Source organism: Hypomesus transpacificus, chromosome 23 (assembly GCF_021917145.1).
Source record: "Hypomesus transpacificus isolate Combined female chromosome 23, fHypTra1, whole genome shotgun sequence".
NCBI classification, from domain to species: domain Eukaryota; kingdom Metazoa; phylum Chordata; class Actinopteri; order Osmeriformes; family Osmeridae; genus Hypomesus; species Hypomesus transpacificus.
Window position 1 is genome coordinate 6,492,212 of NC_061082.1, and position 14,656 is coordinate 6,506,867.

General features: G+C 42.5%; 1 protein-coding gene across 1 annotated transcript in view; it reads right to left on the reverse strand.

The window, feature by feature from the left end:
* Positions 1-8,384: 8,384 nt before the first annotated feature.
* Positions 8,385-14,656, reverse strand: part of tmem163a (transmembrane protein 163a) — a 27,704-nt gene continuing 21,432 nt past the window's right edge. Inside the window, exons 3-8 of the mRNA XM_047047141.1 lie at positions 13,884-13,927; positions 13,235-13,326; positions 12,039-12,135; positions 9,136-9,247; positions 8,780-8,921; positions 8,385-8,565 (exon numbers count right to left, since the gene is read on the reverse strand). Of these exons, the coding sequence (XP_046903097.1) occupies positions 8,505-8,565; positions 8,780-8,921; positions 9,136-9,247; positions 12,039-12,135; positions 13,235-13,326; positions 13,884-13,927 (548 nt within the window). The 3' untranslated portion in view covers positions 8,385-8,504. The remainder of the gene's footprint in view (positions 8,566-8,779; positions 8,922-9,135; positions 9,248-12,038; positions 12,136-13,234; positions 13,327-13,883; positions 13,928-14,656) is intronic.

The following is a 14,656-nucleotide window of genomic DNA, read 5'->3' on the forward strand; positions in this document are numbered from 1 at the left end:
CAACTCTTCTCAGAAGAGGCACATCTGTTTATTATGTTTTATTATTAGCTCTAGTTTTGCATGATATCAGTCACCAAATTGGTAAATCGTGAACTTACCAGAGTCCCATGTGCTGTTTACTTGCCATGTGCTGTTTTTCCTGTTACCTCATTTTGATGGTGATCATTTTCTAAAGATTATCATATACATATACTATTTCAAATTGAGTCAGTCATAGGACATTTCAGCCTTAATCTCAATGTTCACAAAAACGTAAGAAAAGAAGGTTGTAGTGTTCAAGTCATCAGCAAAGGAAACCAGTGTGTCACTGTACAGTATAAGAACCAATCAGTTTGAAACCTAAACATCAAAAAGTCTGAAGACCAAAAGCCTCATACTTTCCATGACAAAAATGATTTCAACTTTTCAGGTGATTGTTTCCATTCTTTCTTGAAACACTGCTGCTGCTAAAAACAAGTTCTGTTTCTTCAATGCGAGACCCAGTTTAATTTGGAGACAGTAAGGGCATAGTAGAAAATCATCATTAGTTTCAACTCTGAAACTTCAAAAAGGTGGCCTCATGAGCATGGTAGCAGAGCTCTCCCTAATGGGCTTATTACTTTCCTGTTGATCTCTGTGAATTACACCCAGCTGGCCTTCTGCATTCAAAATGGTACAAACAGAGTTACTGTAGGTCTTTGGGAGGGACAAAGTAAATTTTTTGCAGAAAATACAGATGGCATGATAAATGTATGGGTGGGTTAAGTCATGTTTTACTCACGTACAGTATGCTGTATTCTCACACAATAGTTTGTAAAGGTGACATGATTGTGAGAATAAAGACCAGGCAGCAGAAACAGATGACCAGGTTTACCAGATACCTAGTTTAACATTTGAATGACAGTGGGTCTTCAATCTACAGTCAGACAATGCTAACCTACTCCTAGGCTTGTGGAAGTACGGCATCTGATTCCGTATTCAAAGATCTACCACCACTCACAGTCAAGGGCTCTTCACATGAATCTGTCTGTATACTAAAACACAGGAAATCCATTAGCCTTTGATGATTTTGCAAGAAAATTGCTCTCAGCAGGCAATGATGCACTTATAAGCAAAACTGTTCCCATTTTGTCGACTCACACTACTACATGCACACACATTGTGTGTTGAGGACAAGAGTGAAATGGCCTTTCAGGTATCTCCATCAGAGAGTTGAGAGTTTAAAGTGTAACAAAGAAAAAAAAGTGTGGTCGGGAATTAAGTGACAGGAAAGGACACAATTTACTTGAAAACATCCTAGCATCCTGCCAATGTTTGTATTACCTTCTAGCACTTTATGAAACAACTAGTGGTTATCAAGCAAGGGTTTACGTCATACAGTACATTCTGCATATGAAGACATAATTACTGAAAGGAGATGCACATTCACCAGAGGAATTAGCTCTGATCCAGTATTTAATTTAACATCTGTTTCACACTCTTCTCCCCTCTTCCTTTAACACCCTCAGTCAAGATACTCAAACGCATCACCTCATTGGTGATCATTGTCATGGGAACATGAATTCAAGACCCTCAAGGTAATCAACGCCATTCACACTTGAAAGCACAATATTCGCCAACGAAGCCACGCTCACACAAACGCACCAGAGGCTCTGCTACACCTTATTAATAAGGGGACACTGTTATGCAATCAGTGTGAAACTTTTGGGATGTTGAACAAGCACAGCAACTTCATAATCACCTACGGAGGGCCGGCTCTCACGCCCTCGCTCTCAACAACATCTCTTTGATGGAGGCCTGTGAGGGTCAAACAGAGCAAGGAGCAGCGGTACATATCAAAGCATGAAGAGGAAGTGTCTGAAGCACTGAGGAAAGGTAAACAGACCTGCTGACGAGGCCATGAGGGAGGAGGTTCCACCAGCTCTTTTACTGCCAAGGGGGGAGACACAATCTGCCTTTTGATTTCTTGGGTGAGGCTGTGTTGGATGCCAAATCAAAAAACGAAGTAGAAGTGGTCAAAGAAAACTACTTCAAATTGGGGCATGCAGTGTTGGCTCATCTGAACTATGGGTGGTGAGGGACTGTCCTCTCTTTACTCTGTCTCATCTTTGTACTGGACCAAAAGTCATTTTAGATGTGGTTCTTCACCGGAACATTGCTTTCCCTCCTTTGTTCACACTGTGTCAAAAAAGGACAGAGATTAGGAGTCTGGACTTCTGTGAAGAGGAGGTAAGAGGTCACAAGAAGCTAGTGAATGCTCAAATATATCACAGACTCCTGCAGAACGGCACATACAAATTCAATCTGAGTACCGTGCATTCTGTTTAAAGGACATTTCCCATGTGTCAGTGAGGTTGTTTTTCTCTCCCTACGCCTTGTTCAGAGTGAGTAAACGTGTCCGTGGTTTACCTCAGGGAAATCCTTTATCTTACTGTGACACCTCACTCTGCCAGGAGCCTACCTGGACATGAGACCGTTCCTGTCACCACCTGCTAAGCATGATCAAGAGCGGACTAACTCTTCCGTGGCACACGTAATGTAGAGCGATAGGGAACATGTATCCCAGATAGCCTGTTCTGTTGTGAGCTGAGTGGTGATGGAGTAGAGGTGGAAGATGTGCGAGCAGAGCCCCAGGCTAACATCAAAAGGGCTCTGGTCTGTTTGCACTGTATAAATATAACAAAAACAGACAGAAGCATATGTTTTATTCTTTATCTACCAATGAATTCATCTTATGAGAATAGTCACAGATGTTACGGAAATTCAAGACTACAGATGGTGTAGTCCCTAACCCCCCCCCCACCCCACACACACACGCACAAACACAGACACACACACTTGCTCTGCACCACCCATTCCTGATTGTTGCTATTTGGTTGTGTTGGGGGAGACTGAACTGTGATGTGACCCTCTCTGACTGCTTTCATCTTCCAGCCTCGGCAGGTGACACACTCTGCAGTCCCTGCCTCAGCGCCACAACCCAAACCCACAGGATAATTGGCGTTTCTTTAGCTTTGATCAGGCTATGCCCGCCCACACATACCCAGTCAACTGCTCTGATGCAAAAAGGGGTACTCACCAAAAATGGAAGAAAATATGTTTTGGGATTTCAAATTGACACAGCTTTGCTGTTACTATAATGTGTGTTACTAAACCTTCTGAATCTCAGCCAAATGCATTCCCCAGTTAAGGGTATTAAATATCTGAAATGACAATTTACTGTAGTGTAATGTCAGCTTCAAATCATTTCCTATTTCTTGTGTAGGATAAAGCATAGGATTCACACAGTATAGCTTCAAAAAATATAACTCTTTTTAACCAAACACAGTGATCATATTCTAGAGCACCTGGTAAAACAATTATGCCCCCTACATTTACAAACAGAACTAACCCACCAAGGTTTTCAACACAACCAAAAAAAGACATCACTTTGATATTACTGTAAATCAGATGTGCTGTTGCTCTCAGGTTTTGATATTGACCCAAGGGCATACAGGAGACCTACTATGCCTTGCAAGGCACTGGTCGGCTAAACAGAATCTGTCTTAGTCTGTGAGGCAAGGATATGAGGCAAAAATCCTTTTATCCGACTGATCTTTGACTTTCAAAGACTCACACCTCTTTCATTTTTTCTTGTCAGTGCTACTGCAGAAGAAGACCTGAACAGTTTTCCAACTGTACTGGTGACATAATTGGGGTACGAATGAGAGACAGAGAGAGAGAGAGAGAGAGAGAGAGAGAGAGAGAGAGAGAGAGAGAGAGAGAGAGAGAGAGAGAGAGAGAGAGAGAGAGAGAGATAAAAATAAGAGAGACAGCAATGGAAGAAAGCAAGCAGAAAGGGTGTGCAGAGAGATTACAAGAACAAGGGAGGTAGGACAAACTGCAGTCAATTTAAGCTTCCTGCCATAGCTTGCTGCACTTCCGAGCGATAATGAACTTGAATAAGTCTCCTGTAATCACAATCTGACCATGAGTGACAGAGCCTAAGACTGAACTAGGGTGCTGCTGACAGGTGAGATCAGATCACAACCATCGAATTAGACTGACCTCCTTCAAAAATATAGCATGGATCAGGAGCCTCTTTCAATCTGCTGCCTAGCTGTGTCCTGTGGCAGTAGCTATCATGTATTCATTTAGCAGTTTATATTATTTACCAAAAAGTACTTATTAAGGTGTATCTCAAATTATACCATGACGTAGAAATACTAAATCCTACACAACAATATATTGTGATATATTAACATGGTGTATGCCTCATCATGAGCAGTCTGCATGTTTGGTTGTATCCTAACTGTGCATCCAAATGAATTATGTGGCTGTAAACTAATGGGTAGTGTGTTGTAATGGGTGAATCCTGAACAATTGGTTCTCTTTGAATTCATCCTTTAATTACATCTGGACTCACAACTGGCCTCTTGGTAAGTGATTGGTTCATTATCTGGAACACCTACACAAAGACTGCTTGCCAAAGCTTTTACCAAGCTTCCTTCACAACTAACAAAATCCATAAAGGCGTGCACAAATAAATGCACTGTAGGCAGATGTGTAGAGGTGGTTAGTGTCTGGGGGTACAAGCACAAGAAGCCCAGCATCACCAGAGATAACAACAATACTGATAAGTAAGGGTTTGTGATTAATCCCACAAGAGCTGGTTTTTACTTTATGTTGGGGTTTTATCCTGCATAAAAAAAGCACCAAATGCAGAAAATAATTGCTGCCAAAAGTGGTTAGGCATTGTGTTTCCATGTAAAAGAAAGGCCTGCTGGTAGACGGGGAGGCTGAAAAGCTCAAATGGAACAGTGATTCAGCTTTGTCTCTTTCTCTGGATGAGGTTTGCATGGATGACTTCCTCAAATTGCTCCTGAAATCATAATCAGGGATTTTTTCCAGCACTTGCAACCTTTACCAACCTTTACTACGGTTACTGCTACCATACATTCTTATTCTATGTTAAGGCAGCAAGACACATTAAATGTCTTGTAAATTAGGTGCAATGATTGTAAGTCAACATGTTTACAGAAATCTAGTAATCTAGTATAGTAATGCTAAACTTGTGAAACAGAATGAAGCCCTTCTGAATATCATCCACAACTACAGAGAGATACATTGAACCATTTTAAACGTAAGTCTTCACCTTTTGTACCATGCTGTGTAATAGACAATGGTTTTCTGAGTGGAGAAAAATGTCCCAAAATTGTGCTACAAGATCTGGCAAGGGCAGGTACAGTATCTACATTCATATACATTCATATTCATATACCTTTAAACAGTACATCTCCACACAGGTAGCATAAAGTACATGTTGGTCTATGTTGTCATCTTGTGGTAGAGACAGAAACGGTCTCAGTGGGACTGTTTTCTGTTTGAAACAGCACTGTGAGTAGTAGGTAACTTGTTCTCCCACAGTCCCAGCAAATGTTTGTGCAACTTTCCTTCCATCCTGGTTTGTGAAAAAGTCTTAGAAGAAAGGAAATTCAAATGAGCCCCCCCCCCCCACACACACACACACAGACCGAGGCTGGAAGATAAAAGCAGTCAGAGAGGGTCACATCACAGTTCAGTCTCCCCCAACACAACCAAATAGTAACAATCAGGAATGGGTGGTGCAGAGCAAGTGTGTGTGTGTGTGTGTGTGGGGGGGGGGTTAGGGAGCAACATAGCTACAGGGCTGTACAATTGGCTGGAATTACCCTTGTTTGTATATCTTGTATATCGAGGACAATTTTGAGAGCAACCAGTAGCCACGGTATACTGGAAGGAGTTCTGGTACAGAGAGACAGCGTAGTGGAAACAGACATACACATGAATAAAGAGAACTGTTCCTTTAGTGAGCCCTAGTGCAAACTGAGCATTTTATTTACAGTAAAAATATGAGAATTAGTCAACATTAAGTTAAGCAGGATAAATCTTTATTACTCAATAAACGTTGCTTTAATGACAAGAAGCTTCCACACAGTCATACATAAATTAACCTAGTTTGACCTCATTTGTAATATTTATTATTATTTACAATCACACAAATGCTTCTACTTTCAAGTTGTTCAGAGACTTATTGTATATCTTACTGTAAGTGTCAATATGTGTGTGTATGTGTGTGAAGAGAGAGATAGTTTGAAAGTATAATATGTGTGAATGCATCTTGGAGAAGCTCTGGGAAGTTGTAAAGTTTGTATTAGGTCTGGGTGTGCCAGCCCATGCAAAGCTAAGCATTGAAAAAGGTTAATATTGCTATCATAGAACTTCATGTAATGACTAGTAAAAAGTTTGTACTATGTTTACTCACAAAGACACTGCACTTTGTGAGGTCATTAGGTGTCTGTCTATGCCCACCTACTTTACAGCGCATATGTTTGTATATGTCCCTGTCTGTCTTCAATACAAAGCCTTTGTGAGGTATAATACATAGGCCAGTGTATTCATCGAGTTATGAATACCTTAACAATTTTTGAAATGTGGTTTTACAAGTACGCTGAACAAGAAGAGTTACGTTTGGGAACACTGCCATCTAGTGACATTCCAGAGAAACACAGTCATTCAGTGACGTAATTAAAAATGAGATATCCACCATATACATATTGCTTCTAACACCAGTGAATTTCACAGCTACATTATGTTCAGCTGACAATATACAGATTTGATTCCATAGAGAGGGTCTTCACACACACTGACCCCTGTTTCATGCCAACAGCACTCTGCAATGAAATGTGCCAATCTCAATAAAATGATAGTGACAACATTTGATATTTCATTTTCAAACTGTTCAATTTGAATTGATTAAACACATTAGTTCAATAACATTTGGGAATATTATAGAAAGCATGCTAATCTTTCTATAGTTATAAATATCCCTACCTAGCAACTGACCCCCTGCCTGGATTGACAGTTTGCATGTCAAAGATGTGCTTATCATTCGGTGTCTGCTTACACTTGTATGATTGTCTTGTTTGGGCTGTGACCAGTACAAATTTGTGTGCTGTTGGTGAGTTGAGAAAAGTAAAGTGTGATCAAATCACACTCCTGCTTCTCTAAGATAAACAAACTCTCAAAAGTTACTCATTTTACAGTGCATCAACTCAAAAAAGAGATTTACTTAGAATGTAAAGATTTAAGGATACAAATTACAATATAATCTAATAATCTATGTTTAGAGCAAACAACACTAGAAATATTGAATCTGTAACTTTGACCATTGCTACCAGTTCTCAACTAATTCTACATTGACAAGCTTTTAACCAGTCACATTTACACAGTACTGTACACACTACCTACTGTATGACTGCCTCTACTGTACCTACTGTTAACTGTCTATCAAACATGTATATGTCCTATATTTACACCAACATTTGGAAACAATTAAATTGTCTGATTATGCTTCATATTCATCTAAGTAAATGCAGGCAAACAGTGCTGGAGGGAGAGATCTCAGTGGTCTGACATGAGGGCTGATTCAGCTTCCAGTTACCAGGGCAGTCAGAGGTATGTGCTGCACAGTACGGCAGGGTGGTTGTGCTTGCCGAAGACTTGCTAAAGACTGTTTGTGCGTAGCAGCCAGACACTACCAAGGTAAATATTTATAAAACAGATTTTCAGGTGAATATCTGTCATGACTCAATCAATCAACAAAGCATGTCAGGTCATTGTTGTACTGACATTTCTTAGTGTACACTAGACAGATAAGCCTAACCAAAAACTGTATTTGTTAATATAGTTGAAAAAATCGCAGGATAACAATATTCATTTACCTCATCCCTGTCCTGTAAACATATCAAACAAGATGTAAATAAATCTTTGTAAACAAATAAACAAAACATATTGATAAATAACTGATATTCCACATGTCTGGCACTGGAAGCTTTGGCCTGTAGTCTCTGAGAGGGGCTGAGTCCAGCACAGTCCCAGGAGTACTAACTCTTTGGAAAGGCTCCTTACTGAATGACCCAGCAAGGCTGGGGTTGTCACAATCTCATCAAAGGATTCTCAATCATGACACAAAGAAGAAAAATCACAAATTTCTCTGTAATTTGGAGGGAACCAAATGAGCATCATATCAAAGGCTTGTTATAAACAGCAGGGGTGTGGAACAATCCCCAACACTGACTCACTCATCATCCAACCTCATCTTTCTCTACATCCACTTCAACCCTCTCTTCCAGAGATCTCTCCAGTGGCTGTGAAGGACAGAAGATGTTGAGAGGGGAGAAAGAGTAGCAGATGAGGGCGGTGAGGAAGCTAGATTTCACTTGCTGGCTTTTACAGTAGATGGACCAAGAAAAACGTAGTTCATTACATTTGCCCTCCAAGTCTCTCCAGGCATGACTGTGCTTGTGGTTTGTCTGTGTGTTTGAGTGTGTACTGTATGTGTGTGTTTGTGTGTGTGTGTTGCATATGTGTTCAAGTGTGTAACTGTACTCTGTGTATCTGAGTGTGTGTTTCCTGTACTGTGTGTCTGTGTGTGTGTGTGCAAGACAGGAGGACAGTGTGACGTGAGGAGTGCAGGTGACAATCTTCCCCATCTGTCGTGTGAATCACTCGAAGCGTTCGTAGTTCCTGGTCTGTCTGAAACGTGGAACCATGTCCACCAGCAATCTGAGAGGAGAAGACAAACACAGAACAGTGCAGCTTGATGTTAGATCATTTAAGTCCGCATGTGTAAAATCCTAATGTGATGTGTTCGTCAATGGATGGTGCCTGGTTTCATAGCTGTGACCTGTGACTGTGTATACTTGTTTGTATGCTAGTGTGCATGTGCATTTGTCTGTGCCTGTCTGTGTGTGTGTGTGTGAGAGAGAGAGATTCTCACTTGACTCCGTAGGCCAGGATGATCAGTCCTATGAGGACTCCAAAGGTGCCATCTAGGTACCAGATGTTGGGGTGGTGTCGGAAGACCTCAGCGCTCACCAGGATGGAGAAGCCCATGGTGCCTCCCACCATGGAGTTAAAACCTGCCGCAGAGACAAAGAGCCAGAGTCAGGGGCAGCTGGATGTCCGAAACACAATAACATGTTGGTTGCTTGATGTAAAACGAGGACTAGGCTGGGAACTTGAAAGAATCTTGAAAAGTGATTTTGCTCTTACAGTCTTGTACTATTGTGTGTGTCTGTGTGCGGGAGGGTGGGGGTGGGGGGGGGGGTGTTTGTGTGAGTGCACCGAACCTACCATCAGTAATAAGTGCTCTACTGGTCAGCACTCTTCCCAGCATGAACTTGAGCCCTGCGAGGATAATACATACAATTCCACTGACGATAGACACACTGAAGAGGAAGTCGTCCTGAGGACAGAGGGAGACAGACAAGGGAAAAGAGAAGGAGAGAGAAAGAGAGAGAGAGAGACAGGGTGAGTGTTAATGTGGCACAAACATCTATTTCGAATGAGTGTTCCACAGTGCACACATGCAGTACTCAGCTTAGTCATCAATATTGTATACTGGACTACAGCTGGGCTGGCAGAAAGAACACACTTTCAGGAGCTCCACAAGGTCAGCAAGAAGGCAACGTCCCTAACTGGGGAGAAACATTTTGTGTTTTGGGGGACTTCCGATCTTGTCCATGAAAAATAGTAGCTGGTATACAGTCTACAAACCTCATTCTACTTTTCTAATCAGGCACACATTTGGACATCCCTAAAAACAGGACAATGCTCCACATTTGAGTGACTGCGCTAAGAACCCTGTGACCCTACACAGGGCTCTCTGCTCAATCTAATTTCTCCATTCTTCGTTGACCTTGGTCTATGGTACAGTCTGACCTACAGCGGGGTGACCTATGACCCTTGACCCCTATCCCCGGGAGCTCTCTTCCAAACCCCTGCCTAACCAGCTAATCCTGTCAGCGTGATGGATGGCCTATGGTAGGAACTCCATGCAGACCTCAGGGGCCAGGGCTGATTTGGCCGGGAGCCAATAGAGACTGCTTAGAGAGAGAGAGAGAGAGAGAGAGAGAGAGAGAGAGAGAGAGAGAGAGAGAGAGAGTGAGTGAGAGAGAGAGAGAGAGAGAGAGACAGAGAGAGAGAGAGGGAGAGAGAGAGAGAGAGAGAGAGAGAGAGAGAGAGAGAGATATGGACTGTGTATGTATATACACACATGTACAAATATACACATACAGTATACAGTTTATGAAGATATGCATGAATAGTATGTTTGTATGTGTGTTGTATGTCTTTTTTGTAAGTTTGCTTTGGCAATGTTTTGGCAAAAAAGAGAGAGAGGGAAGAGAGACACAGAGAACACAGAGAAATAGAAGAAACAGACAGGCAGAGATGGAAAAATCAAAGATATTCACAGAGCCTGCCAATGGTAGTTTAACTTGATAGTTCCCCCCAAATCTACCAAATCAAAAAAACGATAAGATTTGCAGATGTGTGTGTATTTCAGACATGACAGTCAGGCCAGATCAACTCCAATGAACGCACAGTAGATTCTTGACTGATTCCTGACAGATATAAAACACTGTCAGCCTAACCCCACATCTGCTTCAAAGTTAAAGCATTGGCCAAACTCTGACTCCACGACCAGAAATGGAGCAAAGAGGATTTGGGTGCCTCGTTCACATTTAAGAAGAGGAACAGATGCAGGAACAGAGTTTATATATCAGCCGTGAGTGAGACAGAAAGAGAGAGAGAAAGAGAGAGTGAACAGAAAAATGACTGATATTTTTAGAACTCGCTTGCGAGCACCAAAAAGAAGCGCTAATGGGCCCTTTCTGGACGGAGTGTCCTCCTGAGCCAAAGACCTGCAGCACTGATTAACATAATGGGGCTGGCAGTTCAAACTGAAACATCTCGCCTTCCCGCTGTTCTCATTCATTTTCTATATTTCACCTCACTCCTCTCCTTGCTGTCGTTTCCTCTCCCCCTCTATTCCCCCCTCAGCGTTTCTTCCTCTCTGTGTGTCTTTCTCTTCTCCTCACTCTCTTCCTCTCTGTGTGTCTTTCTCTTCTCCTCACTTTCTTCCTCTCTGTGTGTCTTTCTCCTCACTCTCTTCCTCCAGAGCTGTGGGCTGGACGGAGATCCGGGACCTGTGCCCGTGGCGCTAATATGTGTCTAATTGTCCATTTGCAGACCGGTGCCTACATCACACAACAGCTGTGAAAGAGCCTCTGGTTGCTAGGAGAGGAATGATTTGCTTCCATTGGGATTAGCTTCTGTTATGTTGACTGTCCCATGGCCCCCCGCATTAGCATCTAAATACTGGTCTTTGGTGACCGACAGAGAGAGCCAAAGCTAACCTGCACTGTTAGATCTACACAGGTTGGTTATGTATACCATTGCTCAAAGAGTTTTCATGTTTGCCAATATTCCCCGTGGACTGAGAAAACTTCACAGGTTTTGTGAGGAGCATAGTGCCAAAAACAGTGTTGGGAAGCATCACGTGTGACAGTTCTTTGTTCACACAGAGGCCGTGAACACCAGGCTGATGTGACACCTCTCTCAGATCTCTGATGTTAGACGTGCTGACATGAAGAGGCTGTGAAAGGGGTGTGTGCCTGGCAACAGAGAGACAAAACTATTCTGGGATGCATGAGCGTCATGAAGGCGGCCGCTTCGTGTGCTTTGCTTCCCTACCGTAGCTTAGGCAGGCGTACAGTCGTACTATATCATACAGGCAGGTGAGAGAGAGATAGAGAGAGAGAGCGAGAGAGTGAGCGAGAGCGAGAGAGAGAGAGAGAGAGAGAGAGAGAGAGAGAGAGAGAGAGAGAGAGAGAGAGAGAGAGAGAGAGAGAGAGAGAGAGAGGAGAGAGAGAGAGAGAGAGAGAGAGAGAGAGAGAGAGAGAGAGAGAGAGAGAGAGAGAGAGAGAGAGAGAGGGAGGTGAAACCTAATACCCCCTGAGCTTCACAAGGACAAGATAGAAGTCTTGTCGATGGTATATTCTTTTAGAAATATATTGAGGTTTGAAACAGACACGCTGTAAAACCCCTGCTAATGCATTGTTGATTAGCAAGGGTTGAAAAAAAAAAGATTGTTGCTCTGTCTCCTTGTAGAGGTAAGTGTACAGTACCGGTGAGACTGAAGGTTGCTGAGAAGGACAGTTTTCACATATGTGTTTGTCTATGTAGTTTCTTACCACTTCAGGAAGTAGTTTGGTGGCCAGGTCATGAATGGCCTTCCCCAGAATGCAGAAGGAAGAGAGGATGAACACCACGCCAAGAATCACACATGCTCTGTCGACACAAATATTTTTTTCATGAATCTATTCCCACAGTATCTGTCCCAATATAGTTATGTACTAAAATAACAGCATTGATATGTTTCGGGAATTCGGTACAGTGCAGTATGTGGAGTTCTTTTTCCAAAGCCCTGACATTGGGTGCATGACAGCAACAAGTGGCATGAGTAATGAGGAATTGAGACCTGAGGCCGGGTGAGAATTCCGGCGAGCACTGTAACCAGTGGTATGAAGAAAACCTTTCATTAAAATAGAATCAGCCAAGTTCACAACAATGGAGTTTCATGACATCCCCATGCAGCAAGCCAGCAGCTGCTGTGTCTGTGTGTCTGTGCTGAAGGTGGGGACTCATTTATCCAGGCTGGGGTGATTTGTTCCCATTAAACAGCAGAGCTTCTCCTTAGATAAGAGCAGCAGGTTTACAGGGTAGAGCTTGGGCTGCTGGGGATCCTGAAGTCTGCTTTCTCCATGGCCATCTATCTACCCTCTGACACACCTGCTGTTAGGGAGGACAATATTTACATAATCCCTGACCCCACAACACCCCACCCTCATCCACTCACCCATCTCATTCATTCATGTCATCCACTCACCCATCTCATTCATTCATGTCATCCACTCACCCATCTCATTCATTCATGTCATCCACTCACCCATCCATCTATCCTTAGTCCCCACATCAACATCCAACAGTCCCTCCCCTTCTCCCTCCACCCTCCTCCTCCTCCCAGGGCTGGTGCTAGCCCTGGACAGGGAGCCGTTAGCGAAAATTCTATGTGATGGATGGCATACTCGGGTCTTTTATCATTACGGCAGAGATAGAGTGGAGGAAGTGCATTGAGTGTACCAGGAACAAGGCTGTCAGGACACAAGCAATGTGTTAACTTGGATGAAGATGTACAGACAGAAGGCCAGAACTCCACAATCAGCATCAGCAAAATAACCTCCCATATGGCCCGATACAGGATGCTGTTGCTGTAAACAGGTAGATTCAAAGCAAGGCCATTTGAAGTCTTTTCTCCAATGCGGGTGTACGCCACTTTCACAGTTCAAGTTACAAACAGCTCAAACGTGTCAAAAAGCATGTTACTCACATGTATTCTCTATGGGCGGAATGCACAGCAGCTGCATTGCTATAGCGCCACAGCACGATTATAGATGAGAGCACGTCCAGTGAGGCGTCAAACTAGAAGATAATCTGCCATTAGATGTGTGAAACATACCCTGTCACATACAATGCATATGCCACATAACCTGCATGTCCAAACCAGAGAGACCAACATTACACCATTACATACTCTTTGGAACTGTTAATTAAAGTTAACAGTCAAGGCAAACTCTCCTGCCTGAAGGCAACTTAAAAAAAACAATTGTGTGCTCTAACTGCACTTCCAATGAGCAATGGTACCCAGTAACCAGATAGTGATTACACAACATAATGAGATTGTGAGAAAAAAACGTTTGAAATCCAGTTTATAGCCAGCATTACAGCTTCTCTTGGATTCTTTATTGAAGACATTATTTAATACTTAAACTGAGAGAGTGGGTCAGGTTAGATATATGGTCGATGTGATAGTCTTTTTAATTGCATTATGGTAATAATGTGTGTGTGTGTCCTTGGTGCCCTCTCATGAAACTCAGTTACCTAGGAAACAATGGCAGCAGTGGGCTGTTGGTGAGCCTTAATAGACAAGCAGTGTGACTTGTGACTAATTAATACATGTAAATGGGAGAGGGACTCACGGCAAATCCAAAGGCTGACGCGCTGTGTCTCATGAATGAAACAGCTGCAGGGAAGAGAAAGAGAGAACATTTATGATGGAATTCCGAATCTTATAATATTCAACACATTCATATTCATATGGTATCAGTATGATTGAAGACCTACTTTTCATTAGGCCTTCATTATGTTAATTAGAATACTTCACTCTAATTCTCTCCACTATGAGTACTTAATAATTGTGGATTCATTTGTTCCTGTTAACTCGGAAATCCAAACATTGATAACCTATTCTCTTTATAGTTCTTAGTAATTATAATGATCCCACCTCAAGCAGCAACATGAATTAAACAGAATAATACAGTCTAACACAAAAATGGGTACTTCTAGCAGGTATAACGTATGAAAATTAATGGTCTACAAGGAGACAGAGCAACAATCTTTGTTTTTTTCAACCCTTGCTAATCAACAATGCATTAGCAGGGGTTTTAAAGCGTGTCTGTTTTAAACCTCAATATATTTATAAAAGAATATACCATCGACAAGACTTCTATCTTGTCCTTGTGAAGCGCAGGGGTATTATATTTCACCTCTCTCTCTCTCTCTCTCTCTCTCTCTCTCTGTCTCTCTCTCTCTCTCTCTCTCTCTCTCTCTCTCTCTCTCTCTCTCTCTCTGTCTCTCTCTTTCTCTTATCTTCCTTACTTTCTCTATCTGTTTTCAGGGCACAGTCCCACGAGAGCACTCGTCACCAGGCAGATCACCATGGAAACGGGCGATGTGAGGGCAAGCTGGAGTT